Raw genomic sequence first — 23,504 nt, forward strand, 5'->3', positions numbered from 1 at the left:
CTGAATTCAGACCAATTCAGGCATTGCAGTGAACGTACAGGTTCTCTCATTCACTTGAATGGGTTTTGTGGGTTTTAGCCGTATGGGTTAAAGCGGCGGCAGCGCCAGTTAAACCAGAGTCAACTTTTAGAGAGAGATGAGACAACCTGACATCATGCTGTGGTAACAGGGATCAGACTGTAGGACACCTACTAGAACAACCGTCTAGCTTTGTCGCATTCTGCTGTTTGCTGAGCAGCAGAGAATATGAAAGAGGGACTGACCGCAGGATTTCTGTTGGGGGAGGGGGGGTTACAGTTCACAACATATGTCACGCAAACCTCCTGCAACTCTCACAGTGTCGAATTGAATCCACTTTTATAGCCAAAAACTTGAGGTCACAGTAACACTGACTTTTGCAAAAAACAACAGGTCATCCTGAAGTCAATGTGAAAATGTGAGGAAATTCCCTCACCATACTACTGATTTACGGTGCCCTAAAGTCCTTATCCCTCCAGCCTTGCCTTCGGCCAACGCAGATACGTGAAGACCCCAGAGGGGATTTATAATACGAGCGAGGATCTGGATTGTATTTGGATAATCCAAGGTGCTTATTAAAGAAGACTTTAGGTGTGTTCGGGATTGAGTTTCTTTCAAACTGTGTGAAGCATGTAATATTACAGATAAAAATGATGCTAAATGCCAGCAGCACCCACTGAGAAGAAATCTCAGGGATCTTTTATCTTGGCCCCTTCCATTAAACCCCATCCAGCATAAATACAAGAGGAGCAGGGGACCGGCTTTCACCACATTTCAAATTAAGCATGCACTTGATTGTGATGGCAAAACTTGACAACTTAATGATTGCAGTAGACTTGGCGGGCAAGACCCAAATGAACTACACAATTACCAACACTCCATCTAGACTATTACAGCCTTCAACTTCCTAAAACGACGATGACAAGAGAGACCAAAAGATCAAATGTGAGGGCATATTTCACTCTGAGATACATCACCTGTGGCTAAACTAATTCTGCACCATTTGGAGAATGAGAGAAAAAGGAATGAGGGCTGCTTAATGGGGGGGGGGGGGTGAAAGGAGAAGATGGAAGAAAGTAATTAATTTTCTTCTCAAAGGTTGACTTCTAGTGTGATTTAACAGTTCAGAGAACGTCTGATTTCTGAGGGGAAAACTACAACCTGCCAAAGCATGGCTGCAGCACAGACAGGCTCCCTGTCACACCCACACATCCACACGCTTTCATGTGTACACACACGTTCAGAGAAAGGCGTTACTATCTTTGTGCTCGCCCTGAGGTTTCTCAGATTTTTCCCTGTTAAAAGGGTTTTCTATGGAGTTTTTCCTCAGTCGATGTGAGGGTCTAAGGGCAGAGGGTGTTGTTATGATGCCATGTGAAGCCCTTTGAGACAAACTGTTTGTGAAAACGGGCCATACAAATAAAATTGCCTTCAGTATAACATCCATTCATTCTTATCTATACCCCTGCTCTACTAAACCTCTAACCCTGATTTATTTCTAACCCCAACCTCAAAACTATGTCTGACCCATTAAAACAGCTGTTACACATCTGTGGTTCAACAGGGCTACTGTATGTCCCATGAATAAGTTTATTTCAGATTGAATTTAAGGTTTATTTAAGTGAGGCCCCATGTACGTTGTTGTTTTTTTTTTAGTTACTGTTGGGATATAAACATATTCTTATAATCTTTTTGTGGAGATTTAGGGTGCACTCACACTGGGCAAGCCGTACTTCGCCCCACCCTCGTTTGACCGGTGCAAGTGCTCCATACCCTGCCCTGGCACATTTGGAAGAGGTGGGCTGTCCACAAAATAACTGACCTTAAACTAAGCACCGAACCTCCAGATTTGGAGTCAAATTCTGCGACACCACCTGCTCTATCGGATACCACTATTGAGGAGCAAATACCCTTACTGAGCACTGAGTAATGTTAGCCTACATGCTAGCTATTCTGCAGGGGTGTCAGCTTTCGTTACAGTGTGTGTTAAAGTGTGCATAAGTCAATGATGATGTCAGCGTTCTCAGGCTGGGTAGGTGCTGGAGCAACGCGAGCTGGCAGGGGAGTGGGGAGGACGGGCATCATCGACAACGCCAAGTGTGAATCCACCCTTACAGTTAAAAAAAAAGAAAAGAAAAGAAAAATAGACAGTGTTGGAGAAGATTACGTACGAGTCATCATCTGCTCTTCCCAAATATTCATATTTCAGCTGGCAAATCAAGAAGCTGTCCCACAAACAAAGTTATTGTGTTTTGCTGCTTGGGAGAAAACATTTATGCAATGATCAACCACGATTCAAATGGAAAGAGAAAGACAATGAATTGATAATAAAATAGTTTGCTGTGTTAATAAAGTGCTCATTAAATTAGTAAATGCACTCTACAGTAAAAGCTCTCTGCATTCTTTCTGGCTTAACAGTTGGAGGCAATGCTGACTGACAGTAGAAAAGCCAATATTCTGTGGAGTGGAGCTCATGCAAGGACCACATGCCTCACTGCATGTTGCTGCAACAGAACTGTGGAGTAATCTTACTTTACAGCCTTTTAACAGAACATATAACCAAGAGGCATTTGTTGAGAAGCCATGGAGGAGCACAGCAGGTGAGTTGTTTTATGTTCTCAAGTATACTTTTTATACTTTCCAAGTGAAGATGAATAAAGACCAACTGCAAATATGCTTTTAGAGGCTGTTTTTCTCTGCCCTGCGTGTGATAATTTTAGCGTTTGATGAAGAAGTAAAGAGGCAGAATTTAAATATTCACATTCTCTGGGCCGTAGAAATAGCCAATGTATGGATTCTATCTCAAAAACTCCATGAAGTATCTTTACAGTTGATGGATGGTGGTCTTTAAATTGTCTGATAAAAAGTTTACACTTTAAGTTGGCTACATTAAACATTTTTTGACAGCTTGAAAGTTTAAACGGAAAAAATAAAACCGATATAAGAGATGATGTTGTTTCTCAAAGAATAGAAGAACATGAAAAGATAGAGCAGAAACTCTGGTTTATATTCCACTTTTTTCAACTTTTCATTTCAGATTCATTGGATAATAATGTGATGAAAATGTTCACAGACACAATTAATCCACTTGATCCAGCGAGAGTGTTGCAACTGAACAAATTTTGGTTCAGTGTGGAGCTGTAAATGAATTCCTCCTCAGTTTAAGAGGTGTCCTTTTACAAAGTTACACTATATATTTGTGCAGCTCCTTAGTTTTCTTGTGACAAACCTCTAATTTATAAGTAAAAGTGCACAGTAAATAACAGGCAGCATATCAGATCTATGTTTAGTGCTCTGGTAAAGTGCCTTTTGATGGTGGATGGAGCAATAAATGAGGGGAGCTGAACCTCAGGACCCTCTGGAAATGGAGGTCGTTTGGGAGACAGAAATGGAATCTTAACTACCTGTTAAAAAAAAAAAACCCTCCCTACAATCTAAACCTCTCAAATCCATCACAGAATGTAAACTGCGAACCAAAACCTGTTCGTCATTGTTAGTGCCGTACTCTGCAATGAATTCTGAATCCTGAACATTTTCTGGCTATTGAGGCATTTGATAAAGTTTAATGGTCACTTTTATAGGTCGTGTTTGAAAATTCCAGGGTGTATATGACAGATATAGATGCATACAGTGTTGTTTCAAAGTTTGTGCACCATTCAGAATGTTTTTCTTCTTATATCGACAGAGGTTTAACCTGTAAAAATACAAATACATGGAGAAAAACAAGATCTTGTCTTTAGAAAATTTGGATGATGTTCACCAACACCTGTAGGATCTTTGGATCCCCTGGTCCTGACCACATGATTCCCCCTGCAAAACACTACAAAAACACACTCATCTGCTGATGCAGTGTTCACTTACACGCACACAAAAAACGCACACCCGAATCAAAATTCACCTTCTTAGCCTGCTAATTAAAATGCTGTCAATTAATACCTGGCGGTGAGGCTTTTATTTTCTTAACAAGGAAGGATGATGAGTCATTACTGCGCTTGATGATTCAAATTAACATGTCCTCTAAGGTGCTGTAGAAAGATGAGCGTTACAGGCTCAGGCTGGTGTAAAATGTTCAAACTGGTTTGTAAAAAGATGAACCTCAGGACTGGACACGACGTAGCATCCAAGTGGATGGGGCCTACAAACCCATGGAGGGTTAATACTGCAATCTATTGTTGCACCTTTGGTAAATCACAACAACGCTGTGAATTCTAACAACTTCTTACAAACATCAATGACTTTCCACAGAAGAAAAGTCCCCAGAACTTCCGCTCGGAAGTTATCTCCTTACAGCAGAGAGAGGGACTCCACGCAGCAGCAGCCGACTGCTAACCGAGTCTCTTTAGTGATCACTCCACAGACCAATTTGCATGTAAATGCAGCTGAAATCACATCACAGTCCTCGTCTTTAAATTATTTTTATGATGATTTTGTCAGACGACGTCTCGGTTATTAAATCAGTGAAAGAGGAACACACATCTGTCCTCTGTTTACGGAATGGCACTGGGACACAGCGGGACCTTCAGACGGTCGGCACGGCAGCCGGCAGATGCGAAGGAGTTGTGCATTAGAAGGATTGTTTTTTTTTTTCCTTTACATGTAAATACAGCTGAAAACACGGCAGCGTTGCGGTTGTCTTGAAGGTGTTCGTCGTTTTACTCACTCCGTCACATTTTCAACTGAAAAAAATAAATATTTTTTAGTAAACAAAGACTTTAGCAGATGTGTTTGTTGCTGTTTCGACAGCCTGTCAGACAAACAAACATGTTGTCGTATTGCTTGTTATTCAATAAAGTGGGATTGTGATATAATTAATGATCTCACGACAGTGCTTCTCATAAACATTGCAGTTCCTGCAATTGCGATACGACACAAAAGAAGGACAATTGCGCGGCTCTTAATAAATGAAGAAATGGATAAAAAAAGGAGTCCCCTCATTTAATCCCAACAGACCTAAGAAACTAAACCTAAAACGTCATTTTAGAATGTCCATCCATCCAGTTCCTACACCGCTTATCTATTCAGCAGTACAGCAGTATGTACTGATGTCTTCAACATAAATTGTGACTTAAGAGTAAACACAGCCGATATTTTATCATCCCATTTAAAGAAAAGGGCAGTTATTGTCAGGTTTTCTTTTCCTGCTCCTGTTTGTTGTTGGCATGTGTAGAATTATTGTGAGGAGGAAAAAAAGCGTATCAAGTGTGACGGTTTTGCACGGGCACGTTACAGGCCTCACACGATATTCGTAAACCTCAGCAGACGCTGACATGAAGTGATCATAGACGATAGGCGCAAGTATAATGCTTTCAGTGACAAACATAAGCTTAAGAGGTAAGAGTGGTTAAGAGGTGTGCCCACACTTAAATACGCTCAACGCAACGTTTCATGTAAACCAGCTGCATCCGCTGATAGGAGGGAGTCAACAAACAATATAAAACCCTATAAAAACAATGCGGCGTGACAGAGAGAAGCACATGCTTACAGGCGTGAAAGCAAACGTACAAAGAAAAACCCGACAGCTCTCACCATGGGGAATTTTAAGCTTAAAAAAACAACACTTTTTTTTCTTCGTCTGGCACAGGAAACAGCGTTGTAAGCGATGCCCTCAACATGTTATAAGCCCACCCGCTGTGAGTGGAAGTAGGCATGCTTTTAGCCAAATGATACACAGGGATGGTTTAAAGAAATCATTAGAAGAATAGAAGCAGGCAGGAGACTGGTAGTGACCTACAGCATCATGACTCGTTCACAACCTCTTCAACGCCATAAAAGTTAAAACATGAATGTGCACACATGCATTCAGTATGTAAAAGCCATGTTGCAAACGCTTCATAAAACGGTGACCTTCACGGAGCTTCACTGACAGCGCAGCTGAAACAGACATTATCTCTGCATAAAAATACGCACATTCATAATTGTTTTACCGCTGACCTTTATTGATTTGAATTCTTTAATCTCGCCCTAAACTATAAAGACTCACGAAATGTTTGGAGCTACAAAAAAAACAAAAAAAAAAACAACCGACAACCATGGGTGCACAGTACAAGGAGACAGCTACATCTTCCAGAACAGCGATTACAAGGCGTGTTGTAGTTCATCTTAAAAAACCATGGGAAGTCAGACGGGGTATCTCTCTGATTAAACACTGCAATGCAGGCTATCTCGCCAGCATATGATAACAGAATAGGAAAGAAAGAGAGTGTGTGTGTTTGTGCGTGCGTGCGTGTGTGCGTGTGTGTGTGCGAGCAAAAGACAGAGAAAGAGATGGGAACTGCTTTAGGGTAAATCGAAAAACTGTCAGATGGGTCAAAACACACACATATATAGATACACATACACACACAGAGTTCATAAAAGGATATAAATAGAGATGAAGTATAAAAGACATGTCCAGATGATGTGTTTTCGTCTTATAAAGTGAAGTTATGTGTGTGTGTTTGTGCGTGTGTGTGTGTGTGTGGGGGGGGGGGGGGGCGATAGAGATAAAAAAAAGTGGAGTCATCCATTCCTCCTGACAGATACTGGCAACAGATTTCTCACACTCCTTTTAGAGAACAAACACACAACCAAAACACAACAAGGATCATACGAACAGGAAGACACCACTACACTAACAATCAAAAACAACGATGGGGGCTGAGCGCGGCTGAAACAGTTTCAATAAACCCCTGTGAAATGATTTCCTTCACATGTCGCCATTGTTTCCTAGAGGACAAAAAAAAAAAACCAACAACAACAACAAAAAACTGAATAAATATTTGAACATCAAAGCCATCCACCATAGTCTGTTAAATGTGAACTGCTTTCAAACGCACAGGTAAGACTGGAGATAATTTTAGACACACACAGGATGAATGAAGAACGCCCGGCTGTACAGTGTACATCAAGGCAGGGCATCCAGTGAGTTGAGTCCCTCAACAGGCTTTGAGGTATTTTTATCTGGAGGCAATAAGCATGTATGCAAAAACATCTAAGAGCTTACACGTTGTTTTTTTTGTGCGCGTTTGTGATTTTCTTTTGGGGGGGGGGGGGTATTTATTTTTGCAATGCTTGGCAATCCCAACTGCACCGCAGAGGGAAAAAAAGAGCAATTTCTAAGCAATCACTTCCTAAAAAAATGAGTTGAAATGATTAAAAGGGACAAAAATGATTGGAATTGGTCCAATATTGAGAGAGAATGTTATTACTTCCTTTGAAAGTACTGTCGGCTCACAGAGGGATTATAGTATTTTCCTGTTATCCGGCATCATGTCTATTGATGCCAGGTCAATTCACAATATTACCTCCACCATGTTTTACAACAGAATACACATTTTTCTGCAGGGAAAGTGTGTTATTGGATTTTGTCGTCTCAAGTTCGGTGTCCGTCACACTGTTTTTTTCATGCATATTTTGAAGTATTGAGTTACAGTAAAGGAGGAAGATGAAAATGCCAACATTTAAAATAATTTTTAAAAAATCCTCTTATTTGAAAGAAAAAAAGGGTTTCCCATAACGTGTGACAACATGGCTGAAACAAATCAACAGATACGATGAAGACAGCAAAATATCCCTCAGCGTCATTTCGCGAAAGAAATACGAATAGTAACGTGTTACCAGGGCAACTACTCGGTTTCTTTCCTGTTATTGACCTCCACACCACATTACAACCATGCTAGGTTGCCTATGCCGCCATCTTTGGACGAAATGAGACAAATTCATCTGCTCCAACCACTTGATGAGAACGTACCTTGTTTGCATGTCTGAGCCAGGCTCGAGTTCAGCGGTCTGTCCTGACACAGCTGGTCACAATTTGGTCATCATAAATTTCGCTATGTCATTTTGACGGCGCAGTTTTGACGTTCATTTATCATAGTTCCTTTTTCTTGGAAGGAGCACTGAGATACACTTCACTCCTTATACGACTTCCTGCAAGGATTCACCTCCCACTTGAGTTCAAGTCTTCTCCTTCAGCAAGACTTCTGCTACACGTTATGCATTCTTCTATTTTTGTATGGATCTTCTCATGTTGCAAGACGCTTGGAGGCTATTTGCGTAACAAGCGCTTATTACGTTGAAAATGGTCATTTTCCCATTGCAGGTTTTTCCGGGTCAAAGAATTTTTTTTTACTCAGAAATAATGTTAACATTTTTAAAAAATGATGGCAAAAAAAAAAGGCCTTAGTTGGATGAAAGCGGCAGAATTGTCCTTTAAAATCAGCAGAAAGAAAGTTTTCCCCTTCAACAGATGAGTGACTCCAACAATATTCGACTGAAAGAACAGTAATCAAAACACATTTGTAAACTGCTGTGTTGTGCAACTGCTGAAAAATCTGTGTTTAACAGGAAAACAAACCGAATGTGCAGAGCGCTTACACTTTTAGACCCCAGTGATTTCAATCCCACCAAGCAAGAAGGTTCCATGTTACTATTAGGCTTTTTTCCAGTTGAGAATTTCAGTTATTAATTCCAAATATTACAAAACCATTGCAAAAAAAACAAAAAACACAAAGTAAAACAATATTTTTTCCATCTATTAAAAATCATAGTTTGAAGCTTGACATTTCATTCACTCTTTTATAATCAAGCCTGTGGTGTTTTCACCGTCTCCCCCCCCCTCCTCTCCCTCTGTCTGACCTCATCTCTCGTGTAAAGGAACGCTGTCCGTGGTCCTGAAAAGTTTCTATGGTGATGGTCAAGGAACTCAGGCAGGCTGGCGTGGTTCTTGGAGGGCCTGCTGCATTGTACAATCAAGATATTCAATGACAAAACGGGAATCAAAGTGTTAGTCAGTAAGTAGGTGCAAATTAAAGGTCTGCTTGACAAAAAAACAAAACATTCCTCTTGTAATGAGAACATTATTCCAGCACTGATTCGTACTGTAGGATGTGATTTCAAAGTTTGAGGTGGAGTCCAAACAAATAGGAACAATTAAGTTAGACGCAGAACAGAGAGGGAACAGCGGTTACTCAGCTGATGGATCATGACTGTTTTCATTTGTCTTCCTTGCACAAACACAGCAAGGAAAAAGTGGAAACTACATTAAAAAAAAACAATAATGTTATGTCTATATTTTATTTATATATATATATATATATATATATATATATATATATACACATATATACATACATACATATACACACACACACACACACACACACACACACTCATACAACCCATATTCTCATCCAACCCAAGAATAGAACTATTTTCCATACAGCAATTACAGATCAGAAACTCAGCAGACGGATTAACTTCTCCACATTAATTTGGGAGATTATAGTTCAGCACATCCACTGATACTGCAGTGTTTCATATTCTTTTATGTGAATCCATGAGATGAGAGTGAGATACATAGTTTTTGATCGACATGTTTCAAAGGCCAATCCAGAACCATTTGTTGTCCAAGAGGTTTTGAGAGGACAGTGGGTGGCTGAGGAACAGTTTCCACTGACATCATGAAGGGAATACTTTAGAAAATACTCGTCAACTGTACCTATTAGAATCATCCTGTACCACTTTTCTTTTATCCCCCAAAAGGAGGGATGGCTGTACTGATTGGGGTTGAGGTTTGGGTTGTGTGTAAAATTCGGTTCTCAAACAAACAGTGTGAGAGTTTAGAACCCTGCGTTATTCAGCTGAAATAAGGAGGTATTTAAATATCATTCTGGCATCTGCGAAGTCAGTCAGGGTTTAACTTAAGCTCAGACTGAAAAGGAAATCAATGGTATCCCACCACTTCGGCTAAAATTAGAAGAACAGTTCCACCAACTAATGGTTCGGATTGACGTGAAATATCTAACCCACAGGAAAAAACACTTTTCACAGAGAGGCTGAGTTTAAAAAAACCTTAGAAACCAAATATAGAGATGGATGCAAATCCATATGTTTGGAGAGTACAACTGAGAATAAACTCAACAAAAGCTCCATTTACATACCGCACTCTGGTTTCCATAAGTGAAAAGACTCAGACCCTGTGAGTCACCCATCAAAGTGAGTGGTAGAATGAATCATCGACACTGTGCTCAAATACTAGTAGAGAGGTTAACCATGAGCGCCGCCGCCACTGTCTGTCTTGACAGCTCTTCCCTCTCACCTGTCACATCTTGTTACCGCTGCTGAGTCTTGACGGCCATCGCTATCATTTTCTATCAAATGAGGAGGATAAATTGAGCTTTTACTACGCATCAGATCATAGCAAACGCTCCAGAGTCGGCATGATCGTTTAACTGTGTCAGAACGCTAAATTAAAATGGCCGAAATCACACACGCTGACGTCAGTGGTGTACTGCTTATTGTTCACTTAATGACCGATTCAGCATTGTCTTACCAGCAGAGGGCAGTGCCCGATGGTCTGCTGGGATCCCCCCCCCCCAAAAAAATAAATTCTAGGATTCAGTAACTACCTTGTCAAGTAAAATGCGCCCCCTCCCCCCCACGTGGCGTTTTTAGCCACTTTTTCCGCCCACACTACACCCCAGAACTGGGTTTTCTGATTATCTATGAACCAGCTAGTTTTTGCACAATCGTGCTGCAAGACAGACACAAATATGCATAATGTGACCTTGCTGAAGTATGCGGCTGGTCCTGTTATTGTATTTCATCCAGTCAAATTGCTGTGTAAAGACATTTTTGAATGCCTTGGTAGGTTTAGAAATCTTTTTGGAGAACAGAATTTTTTACACCGCCAGAATCAAAACTACAAGAAAATGGTCATGAAACTTTCAAAGCGTGAAGGCCATGTTTCAAAGATTGGTGCTGTCCAAACCATGAGCACTCCAAAAAGTGGAAGTGGGCTTCTATATTTACCTCAGCACAAGCCAAAGCCCTTACACACACACACATTCATTCACTGATTGGGGGTGGCTATCCTCAAAAGGAACATCATCAGGTGTAATAAGGGGTTCATTATCACGCTTAACACTTCAGCACAGTCCGTTGAAAGCCTAGTATTGAACCAGTTACCTTCTGATTACCACGCCATCACTCTAACGCCACAGCAGTGCAGTGACTACAGAATACTCGTGGGTCGGGATGTCACACATGTTGATTAACACCGCTGTGATTCAGTCACTCGACGATTCCCTTCTTTCTCCCGTAATTTGTATGTGCGGACAGTAATAAGTGAACTTTTACCCCAGTCAACTAATCTGCATGATAATCTCTGGCAATCATCTCAGTCCTTGCCCTGAGAGGGAAAGGTGGACTAGAAGTGGAGGGGGAGAACACCTAATGTGGGCATGTCAGTGCGCTGAACTGGGAGTGCCGGTGAGACTGTGAGATTCAGAGATCTGTGTGTCTGGCCTTTACTGAGTGTGCTTCCAGTGAGCTCATCAATATTAATTGACCCGCTCCAGCTAATGTCCCAAGCGACGGGCAGGATAAAGTTGCAGAGGTCGCACACTTCACAGGGGGAGAGAGAGAACGAGGGGCGCTGAGAAAAACAGCGGGGAAGATAAGAGGGTGCAGCTTTCAGACAAAATGAGTGCGAGGAGAAGCAAACACCAAAAGGGCAAAAGCCTCTGGGCCTGTGGGGGGTTAGGGAGTTTATTATGGCTTGAAAGTGAAACTGATAAAACATGCAGACGAGACATAAGCGCAAAGATAAAGACATGCACGGCGGCCGAGAATAAATAAACACACACACATACGTGCACGTACCCTTGTGCATGCAAAGTATGACATGACAAGATGAGCGCAACACAAACAAATACAGCTCCTCTAACCTCTCCCTCTATTAGTTATTCTTATTCCTACTCCCTCCCTGTAATCTGAGGCACATGTATTACATGACAGGTTAATATACATAAAGGTACATGCCTCGAGAGAGGAAGGAAAGCGAGGGAGAACAAAAGATAAGAGAGAAGGGAGCTCAGAGGAAAGCGAGAGAGTGGATCAAGGTTAGAGGAAAATAGTCTCGGAGCTTGAAACTATCTTTCCACACACACGCACACACACACACACACACACACACACACACACACACACACACACACACACACACACACCAATGCCAAACGTTAATATTAAGTGCACACAAACGTGAACAATTTCAGTATATATTAATATTAAACCCATTTACACCACGGCTCTAACGTGTCCTTAGTCATGCATGTGTGTAGGCAGTGATGAATATTCAAGGTGTGAGAGAGGCCAAGGAGAAAGGGAACGTGCAGAAAGACGTGATGTATGTGCACGAACACGCAAACGCATGCACGCACTGGAGTTAAGATCATGATCATCTTCAGCTTAAATGCCTTTAACGATCATTTAAGAGTTAGAACGATAATGTGGGATGATGCTTTGGAAGCACGCTCACAGATATGCAAAAGCCGAGCCGCGACATCTACCTGGTGCTACAGAGCAGACCTTGCCAGAGAAGATAATGGTGCATGAGTGCCGCCCTTCAACTCATCGTTCTCCCGCTTTCTCATCTCGCTCTGCTGCCCACTCCTATCACTTCAACTGTCCTCGGGCTCTATTCTCCTTATTTGTCCTCTTGTCAGGCTCCCTCTCTCCCCTGTTTTCTTGTTTATTTTATTGCACTCCCTCCTCTCGTGTTTTCCTTTTTTTTTTTTTTTTACTGAATCATCAGTGATCCCACAGAGATGACAAAGTGTTGTGCTTGTCTCTCTGGATGGCGAGTTAAAAACAGAACATAAATAAAGTTGGTGGGGTTATTATTTTTTTTTGCAGGAGCTGAGGGGCATAGATAAAATCTGCCAAAACAAGTGGAATTATATCTGGGACTTGGCTATCACGACACTAACCCCTGACCTGTTGCATTAGAGTGCGGTCATAAGATAGCTTCTTCAACCCCATCACATTTATTATTTATCTGGTTGGGAAGAGACTCAGCTCACTCTCTTCTTGTATAACCCTCACGCTCCAGTCCTGCCTCATTCACTTTCATCAGACAAATCTTTTTCTGCCTCCACGTCCAGCTACTCCTCTCTGCATGGCCTTCACCTCTGCAAACGCGCCGTCTTTTTTTTAAACACACAATCCCTTGTGTAACAATTCCTAAACTTTTCTTGCAGAGCTAAACTTTCTTGCACTGGATGGAGACAGCCAATTATGACTATTTGGCAATACATAATAGTGAGTGTTTTGTTTTGACAGGTAACGATACTTCAATTTATGCTTCTGTTTTGTCCTCCCGTCATATCAAACTTATAAGTTAGTTACCAAAAAAAACAACAACAATTTATCCGTGCGGTCGCTTGTCTTCCTTGACTTTCTTGCACATCTGGCAGACGCAAGGCTATAAATCCTGCTTAATCTGTACATTTAAGTTTGAATACTTCAAAAATGGGCCACAATGTCGTTTTGCACAAAGAAGTTCCTGCAAAGCCTGATGGCGGTGTGTATTTCTTCCTTGTGACATCAACTGTGTGCTCTTATCGATCACCAAGGTTTTCAAAAACATTAATGTTAGGTGCCAAAGGGACTCAACAGCGACGAGGAGGCAAAGAACTACAACCAGCCATGAGGTTTTGCTTCCTAAAGCCTTTACAACATTTTACAGAATGTTTGTTTCTGTTCATTTAAATGAGTTTGAGATACTTAACGCCACTGGCCAGGGGAAAGAACTGTAGGGATATACGCACAATTACCTGAGGAGAGGTCATACTTTCTGTGACACACAGAGGTCAAAGTGCACTGCACATTGCTGTGACTTTGCATGAAATTACATTAATCCAAAGATGAGATAAGATCAGACACAAGAATTAAAAATGAGCAGAAAATAATTTGCTATCTCTGAGAAGTAAATTGGATGCTTACTTTAAACAAAATGTGATAAAATCAAATCCTCGACTGACTAACTGTGTATGTGTGTGTATGTGTGTGTGTGTGTGTGGGGGGGGGGGCATTTTAAAAGGTGAAATGAAGGCTTGCTTCAGAAAGTCAGATAGAGGCTTGGTCAGAGGTTAATGTGTGGGGTCTAATGGCTCTGTAGCTACACACCAGAAGCCGACAGAGTGCAACTACAAAGCCTGCTTTTGCTTAGCTCAGGTCATCCATATTCGACAGGTAGCGCAAGGCAAGGCCAAACAGCACAGCAACAAAACAGCGTGTCACAGCAAATGATCCGTGGCACTGACGGAGGGGGAAGTGGCTTGTAGCGTGAATCAGCGATCACCTTGGACAATCATGGGGTGATGAGCACGGATGATGACTTCATGCATGTGCGCACACGCACACACACACAAATAAAAGTGGTTTTCCATAAAACCTTATCACTTCATGTTCTACAACAGGTAGAGCGCACAGGTGTGTAAAAACCACACTCACCTTCCTTCGTGGTGTGTGTTGTGAGGTTGATGTGGGCATTAACACAAGCCCTGAGATTTAGCATCTTCTCACGATAAAGTCAATGCTGCATGCATGCAGTACAAGCACACATACAACCATACATGTATGACATTTGTCACCTTTTTGCTTATAAAGTGACATAAACAAATAACCCGAAGTATATTGTTGATGGAGCTGCAAAGGCCAAACACACAGTATACACACAGAGACATGCACAACGACCCTCCAATCTTGACAGCGGTGACATTTTAACACCCAGCTATTATGACTAATCATTCATGATGAAGTCACAAAATCTATCTCTGGCCTCACCTCCAGCGCCCTCCCTCCCTCTCCTCTCATATCATTTCCCTCTCCTCCTCACTACCTAAATGTCAGCATTCCAGTTGGGCTCATTAAATATGTCTCTTTTTAGGAGTCTGTGTGTGTGTGTGTGTGTGTGTGTGTGTGTGTGTGTGTGTGTGTGTGTGTGTGTGTGTGTGTGTGTGTGTAGGATTTGAGAGATGCTAAGGGTGGGTGAAATCATGATGTATTAAAATGGTAAGTGGGGTGTTGTTCTCTCTTTCTGTTTCAATAACATCTTTGAATCTGTCTCTCACTCTGTGTTTATGTACATGATCCATCATTATTTCCTTCCTCTCTCTTAAGTCTCCGCTTCTCTCTGATCTATCATTACCGGGTGTGTGCGAGGGAGCGGTACTGCATCATGCAGTGGCCTTTCCACTGACATGGCCCAGCCTGACCCAGACCGGACACCACTAGCACAACAGCATCCATCATATGATCTAGCCTCTCTCACGCAGGCAGCCTGGAATGCATATGCATTTCTTGGGTGAATGATTCAACAATACTCCTGTCACTGGGTGAGGATGTATGGACATTTGCAGTGGTGTGCAAGCAGAGGGACAGGGAGGTGTGGCCACCCAATGAGAAAAGACTACTTGACTTCCTCACAGACCTGGAGATTTCTTGATCTGGTCAACGCGTCGATAAGAAAAGAAAAATAAACCTGCCGGAAAATAACAGAGGCGTATCGCGCAATGGACGTGGTCAATGGAGCTGCTCCGATTTATTACCATGACTATTGACTCCAGTGATTGTTGTTCCACTCACATTACAACAGACCGGTGGAAGTGAATAGATCACCAAAAATACACAATGGAAAGGAACAAACAGGGTTAGCATGAGACAGGACAATGGACCTTGCCAACTTTCAGCTAAAATCTAATGAACTATTCTCAATCCAAACTTTGAATTTTTACCAAAAGAATGTTAAGCTGGTGAATACTATTTTGGTTATTCTAAATTAGGTCATATGTAAAGAGATAGTTTTTCATTTTTACAATGAGGAATAGCTCTTTGTCAAAATGATATGTTGAAAAACATTGATTCCATTCTCGCAGAAATACGGATAAAATAAAGACACAGTCAGCGGCTCTTAGCTTAGCTTAGCACAGACGCAGAAAAAGGATGAAAATGCTAGCCTGGCTGTGTCAGATGATAAACATTATACTAGCTAGCTTACAACACTTACAAAATTCATAAATTAACATGTATCTGTTTAAATCTTATAATTCACTATCATCTGGCAGTGGCAGTTAGCTAGCGGCTAGCTGAAGCTAACCAGCTGCTACCGCTAACTTAATGCTTGACATACACACATTAGACTACTATCCGTCTTCCCATCAAACTTCTAGCCAGACAAAACACTGAGAAGTGCATTTCTCAAAAGTGAGTGCGCCATTTAATGTGAACGAATCACTATGTCAAGATTCTTTATATCAAGGTTAGTCAAGAAACTAAACCATCTTTTCTGATACAGTTAAAGAAAATTCAACATTCATTTCAGATGCAATAAGGAAGAAACACAAACAACCCAAACATCCTCATTTGTATCCAAGATACTCTGTTATTGATAATCTGCCTTTATTTCTCAACTCATGTTCCATTATTGCTTTTTTTAAAAGTCCGGTTATTTTATTTAATGGAACAGACAGAATTTTACAACAATTGGATTTAAGAGGAAGAAACAGAATTGTTACCTCTAAGCCAAAAAGTAATATATTTAATGCTGTTTGTCTGCTTAAAATATTTTAAAAAATACTGTAAGGGCATTTTTTTTCCCTTAGAACAGGAAAACGAGTTTCTTTTTTTTTTCCATTTTAATTAATTTATCAGGAAGTATTTCATGGCTCTGTGGTTAAACATCTAAGTAATATTGGTATTACTTTTGGGTTTCAGTTATGGATTTGCATTGTAATAAAAGAGCGCTTCATCTCTGCAAAGGCCAACAGCTCTCCTGAGTGCCCTTCCAGTTGCTCTAATTTGTCATTGACAATTAAGCGAGTCCTGCTGTTGCATGGTAGATGAGAAAATGACAGAACTGATTATAACTATAATTCAAAGTTTAAAAAAAAAAGGAATGCTCATCATCTCCGCTTATCATCTTTCTCTTGATCAATTAGCTTGATGCTTGTTCAGTTAATTAAATAAAACATGAGTTTCTTTTCACCAGATTTTAAGGAAAATAATTACTGCAGAAAAAACACTTCTGAGGTCATCGGGAGTTCTGTAAAAGAGGCTCTACTTTCCTATTTGGATTCATCGATGGCATCTCACTTTAGTCGCTACTGAGCAGAGAAAGCCAGAGAGGAATGTGAGGAGAGGAGGAAGAGATGCAGAAGGAGTGGAAGAGGGAGACAGAAAAGATAAAGAGATGAGAGATTCATTTCTGAGATCAAAGCAGCTTTTTTTCAGACTTGTTATTCAGTTACAGCTCATCTATGAATTAATACGAACAGGCTGTGGGTGGATACAGTATCGGGCCGTCCATGTGTGAGCTTTTTTTTTATTATGTACGTGTGTCTAAATTAATAGAAAGTTTGTGTGTGTGTGTGTGTGTGTGTGTAGCTATGTTGTAGCTCCCCTTTGATCTCAGAAAGACAGTAAGATACTGGTATAAAGGAAAGATGAGAGAAACTTTAACATACAACTGCTATCTAACTGTGGCCTGGTTGTCATGGAGATCACAGCAGGCAGTCCGTCTGTGAGCATGTGTGCATGCATACATACATACATACATACATATGTACAACCCAGGAGGACAGTGAAACATGGATGGATGTAGTTGTGTGTGTGTGTGTGTGTGTGTGTGTGTGTGTGTGTGTGTGTGTGTGTGTGTGTGTGTGTGTGTGTGTTCTTTCGTCGGATTAGATTTGCGCTCTGTCATATTCTGTCAGCAGTCCTGTATATTCCCCATCCTTCTCCTCTCATAAAGGCTGTCGGCCATCATGATGGGGTCAGAGCAGGATGCTGTCATGTCTGTAGCAGGGCCTTGGGGAACCAACATGTTAAGGGACATACCAGCCATTACTGCGACCACTGCGTTTAGCTAAGTAAGTGAGTGTCACTCCATTTGAGAGGTAAAATACATTAATGCGGTTGCATTTACTCAGCTTGCCTTAGCACATATTTCATAATAATAGTGCTGCAAGATGTTCCTCTTTATTTGTGGAGTCTGATGAATCTTTAAAGTCCATGCGCTCTGAAACACAACTGCTTCAACTTGACATGTGGAGAAGCGCGTTAGATCCGGTTATGCTTCACAAATGCTTATTTAAACCAATGCATCTTCTGCATCACCTGGGATTACTGAAGGAATCCATGACCTGAAAGGCAGGAGAGTGTAGGAAGTATAGTGTAGTGTACTGAGAGGTAGTGGAAAAAAAATAAAAATTGAAGCTCTCACTTCACTACCAGAACATAAAATCTTATCAACACTCTTACAAAAAAGAAATCAAGGATGCAAGAGCAAAATGTTTTTCAGTCTGTTTTAAGACCATCGATTGGTTAGTCAACCCTGGTTCTCCGATGTCCCTATTACCTCTTACGTAGATTCTAAAGGTTTTTAACCTTTCAGATTCACCCTTCTGTGTCTGAGTTTGCCGGATACTTATACAATGCATTTCTGAGGAAAATACTCGAAAACCATTTCCCATGTTCCAATCTTCAATCCAGCTGGATGCAGTCTGGATACAGTAGACCCCTGTCTGCTCTCAAAACCTCTTCTCAATGCTTATCTGTAGCGAATCAATAGCAGCTTATCAGTAGCTCATTATCTCCTAGTGTGGCTCTAATTGTGCAGACTATGCCGCCTGAACACCATTTTCTAACCTTCATTCTATCAACACCACGAAAGAAATTTGCCGCTAAAAAAGCAACACAGCAGAGATATTGCGAGCAGGAGTTTAAATACTTCATACTGGTTATGCTTTATTTTGTTGCAGTGTATAATTCAGTGGGTTAAATATACAGGGTACTGAAGGGTTAGGAACATGGATAACTTTCATTGAGACTGCCCTCTAGGGATTCACTTCTTAGTTTTCAAACAGGAGATTTAAGGGCCACGTTAATTAACAGCAGAATATACTTTTTCGCAGATGATGCACCGTTGTCCTTGTCCTGCAAACCTTCTGCATTTGTTATTTTCTCTGCCTTGCTGGTAAAAGAATGGATGAAAGTGAACTTTCTTCAATTTAACTCCCTCAAAACAGGAATTCTACTGTAATTATTGACCCTGAGCATCCTCCTAACTAAGTCCCGCCTGTTCTTGACACTTATCTCAGCAAGTGATACCTACTCTTCAGAACTTTAGGGGGGTCTTGGTTCAGAACCTTACTCTTGAGTTCCATATTAAAGAATTTCTACCACTTGAGAGTATTCATTCATGTTTTTATGACTTTGTGTCTGGAATACATCATTTAACTTCCTTGACCGAGAATGACTCTAGGTGACTCAAAAAGCAGTCGCTATGCCAGAAAAGGAAAAGCAGCCCCTTATAAAACTGATTATTGCTTCCTTCATTCGCTGTCTGCACTTTAAATTTTACTCTTGGATTTTGAATTGCATGGCAAGTAGTAGAGAATATTTCATTTTTTTATGATCTTCACCACACTGTTATTTATGCTTTTACTTGCTGATTATTATTTGAATTGTTTGAATTGTCTGAAATTATTGTTTTGAGATATATATATTCAGTCCATCGTGAAAAGAAAAAAAAAGGATGTTATTAAGTAAGTAAAGTGAGTTAAGGGGATATAACATGATTGATAGATGACTAGCTTGAATTAAACTTGTCTATGTTGTCTGAGTTTGCAGGTTGTTCGAGACACTCTGATGTAAATAATGTAATTGGGGTACACAATGCAGCGAAATACATACAGTAACAAAGAGAAGGGCTATTCTTTAGACATTTTAAAGTTGAAAATTTAAATGAGACATTTGGCTACAGAAACACATTCAAAGGCCTTTTAAGACCTCAGGGAGACACAAGAGAAAGTGGCACTTCATCTGAAATGAGGCTCACTTTTACAGCGAGGCTTTTTTTCGTACAAGATTAATTAACTGATCCCTTGCATGTACACTCCCTTAAGAGTGCACATGTGTGCCTGCCTGTGTGTTTCATCAGAGCCTGCCAAATGTCGCAAGTGCACCCAATTAGTTAAAGAGTCTGGGCCCACACACCTGTCTACCTGTGCTGACAATGGCCAACGGCTGTGTGCATACATTTACACATTAATTAACCAGCTCAGGCCATTAATTAGTCAGTCAGGGAACTTAATGACTTGCCATTCAATGGTAGGTTACACCAGGACAGTAGATCAAGATATACAGAGGGTTAAGGAATGCTTACAAAGCTTTATGTGCTGTCGTACATTTTATGAGTAATAAATGTTGGTGTTGCATTTGCATTTACAAACAAATGAATGTAACTACACGGGCACTGAAGGTCCATTGCCCAAGCACTTACAGTCGGGAAACCAAGGACAGCTCAAATCACGTTTCCACAGATTAGTCTGAAATAACAACGCTTTTTAAACTCATGACTCGCCCACTATTATGATTTGTTACGTCGTTTATCCTGACACTGAAAGCACCGGTCTAGACTGAAGGCATTCTGAGTAGTGTTAAATTGGATAGAAAAATTGGACTTTGAAAACAAAAGACACCGAAAGTTACACTACCAAGCCAAAGTCTTCAGCGTGGCATCCAAGCATTTTTGCAGCCGTAAACAATGACCTCCCAAAAACATGGGTACTGTATGGACGGCCTACAACCACCGAAGAGGTTTGCTTGTTGCGATGGTGGCAAAACATATTCAGCTCAAAATATGCAGCTAATATTGCTCAGGACATCCATTTCTTAAGTTTTCTCTCTACATGTAACAAAGGGATTTGCACTTAGTTTCATGAGGGAGAACAATTGGGGGTTAGCAACCATTTCCTAAAAGCAGAGATCCCAGGAATGTTAACTAAAACTTTGTTTATTTACATTTAGAAGACCAGAAAACACATATCCGTTAACTACATTACTGCTAGTTTGATTTTCTTTGGCCATATTTCTGTTCCATTTTCTATAAATGCGCAGCTTTTTTTTCTTTTCTTTATGGAATACAATCAATATTTGTTCAGTAGTCATCTGAGGACATGAGTGATATTTGGATATGTTATTTATATAAAGATGTCAAGAAATAGAAATGTCTTTTTCGGTGATTACGATTAAATTCTTAATCCTGTTTTATGAAACATACCCTTCCGATTCGTGGGACAAATTTAAATCAATAAACCAATTTCATAATTCCGGCTCATTCTTTTTACTTTATAATTTTAAATTCATAGCTTGCACGATGTGAATATGAAGTTTCACAGTTCCATAATAGAATCAGTGTGTTTAAATTTGGCTGTCCTCCTCTGTCCTCAATTTCTAGTACATTGTCAAAATGTACTACTTAGTATTTGATATTATGACATTGCAGGAGAGAACAAAAATATCTGGACATCTGTAGCCTCCTTTAGACTGGCTACCACTGCTGTTTTTAAAGCGCTTAAGATTAAAGTTGCTCCTCAAGCAATGTATATTTAACATCTCTCAAGTTCAGACTCCAAGAGACTGATGAGTCATAGCTGCCTGTGTGTGTGTGTGTGTGTGTGTGTGTGTGTGTGTGCGTGTGTCTGCATGCATCTCCACATTACCTCTCTGTCTGTCAGAACAGCCTGAGTCCTGTAGAGCAGCAGAAGACGGACGTCACTGTCTCCAAGGCTAAAGTTACTCTCCAGGATCTGCAGCACGTCGATTCGAGGCCGCACCGGTAGCGACGCATCACCACAGAACGGACGCAACCAAGCCAGCAGGTCATCTGATGTCACTGCGCTGTCGCTGAGAGAAGTGGGTGTGAACAGACAGAAGTTAGACAGAGGTGGGGAGGCCGAGGGGAAGAGAGAGAGAAGGCTTTTCTAAAAGTAAACAGCACTACAGTGTCCAATAATCAACTGCCTGAACTTTCAAAGAGAGAAAAATCTCATTATGAATTTGAGTATGAAAAGTACTCCTTTTTGTTGTTGGCTGCTGGCTGACAGACACAAAGAGCTGACCTGGCTCTAACTCTTATAGTCAAATTCTCTCATCAGAAAAGAAAAAAAAGCTAGCAGGCAGGTTGGCAGGTAACTCTTGTTGATTGAACTACCAAAAAGACATTTTACTGGCATTTGCCACACAGCAGGTGTTAATTTCAGACTGAGAATGGATCTGAACAAGCATGTAACAAGAGCGTGACAGAGGTGGAAGAACATCTTTGAAGCTTGGAGGATTTATATATGACTCCAAAAAAATGTTTTTAAAAACCCACCCTTTTTTGGAAATAAAAGTCTCTCCTCTATGAGAACATCAATAATTACACGAGTAGTAAAAGAGTGTCTGCATGTAACCTACCCACTCTGTACATTCATGTGCACAGCGGTCACCATGGCCTCCAGGACCCTGAGGGGTTGTGGGTAATTTGTCAGGGTGTCTGGGTCTCCACTGAAAAAACAAACCACATCACACAAGTCATCTTACATAAAACGCCAATTAAGATAAGATTTTCTAATTACCAAAATGTCGAGGGACGGCTTCTGAATAAAATCAAAGACTTTCTTTTCAGGGACAGTGTTAGCTAAGAATGTGTCTGGCAGCGATTAAATGTTTAAAGCAAATGCAGCTTTGTAAAAATTAACCCTCGTGAAATCACTGAATTATTAAAATCCTACAGAAATGAAGGAACAGAAAAACATTATAAATCTGTTTTCTTCAGTAGTTCACAGGCTGCAGGAAGAGGATGAGGAGATCTATTTAGATTTTGAGGTTTCTCATTTCATCAATAAGATGATGGCACATGATAGCAGGAGCTCTTAAAAAGGTGCAAATTTTTTCATCTTTCCGCAGTGTCATTAGTATATTTCCTAGAGTGACTGTAGGCTCTGCTGCAGAATGTGTGTGTATGTGTGTGCTTTGTGTCAGAGGGTGAGTGTGTGTGTGTGTGTGTGTGTGTGTGTGTGTGTATGTATGTGTGTGTGTATGTATGTGTGTGTGTGCGTGTATGAGCCCTGTATGTCGCAAGAGGCCATTTTTCACAAAGACAGAAAGGGAAAAAAGGTGATTTCTCCTGACTCAACAGCACTTTGCTGCTGGGCTTGTGTGCATTCACGAACACATGCCCATACGTACGTGGAGCACAGACGCATACACAACATACAAATGATCTGGTGAGAGGTGGAAAGACAACACAGCATTTTCTTTATTGCATTTTACCACTTACTATTTTCTCTGAAAGCACATAACAAAGAGACACACAAACACAGAATATGTGTGACAGATACAAAAGATGGCCATTAGTGTGAGACTCAGGTATGTCGACTGCACCAGACTGAGGGTTTCCAAACAAGACCGCCTCATTCATATCTGCCAAACACAGCGCTAAAGTCCAGACACACAAACACAGCATGCACACACACACACACACACACACACACACACACACACACACACACACACACTCACACACAGCATAAAGGGATATTCATATGAGTGACACATGCAAAGAACAGATAACCTCTTGTGAATACATAAGGATGTGTGTGAGCAGTCTTACATCCAACCAACATAAATATGCAAACACAGGCGTGTGCTGGTGTGTGTACTGGTATGGGAGCAGAGTGAGATCTGGAGGGGAACAGCTGTATCAGGCGGCATTAATTATAAGACCATAATCAATCAGGAAAAAAAAGGACAAATGCAATGCAAAAATGTGTGTGTTCATCAAGGACAGTGCCCATGGGTCAATCTAACTACAAATGTGTGAGGGGCCAGTGTTT

The 23,504-nt window shown here is 40.9% G+C and overlaps 1 protein-coding gene across 1 annotated transcript in view; it reads right to left on the minus strand.

Annotated features, from left to right (window-relative positions):
- Window positions 1–23,504, minus strand: part of nbas (NBAS subunit of NRZ tethering complex) — a 160,492-nt gene that overhangs the window by 21,070 nt on the left and 115,918 nt on the right. The window contains exons 48-49 of the mRNA XM_086190518.1: window positions 22,084–22,173; window positions 21,348–21,531 (exon numbers count right to left, since the gene is read on the minus strand). Coding sequence (XP_086046644.1) covers window positions 21,348–21,531; window positions 22,084–22,173 — 274 coding nt within the window. The remainder of the gene's footprint in view (window positions 1–21,347; window positions 21,532–22,083; window positions 22,174–23,504) is intronic.

This window comes from Aulostomus chinensis, chromosome 20 (assembly GCF_037954235.1).
Source record: "Aulostomus chinensis isolate RoL2024-O1b breed Wild chromosome 20, RoL_Achi_v1.0, whole genome shotgun sequence".
Lineage (NCBI taxonomy): Eukaryota > Metazoa > Chordata > Actinopteri > Syngnathiformes > Aulostomidae > Aulostomus > Aulostomus chinensis.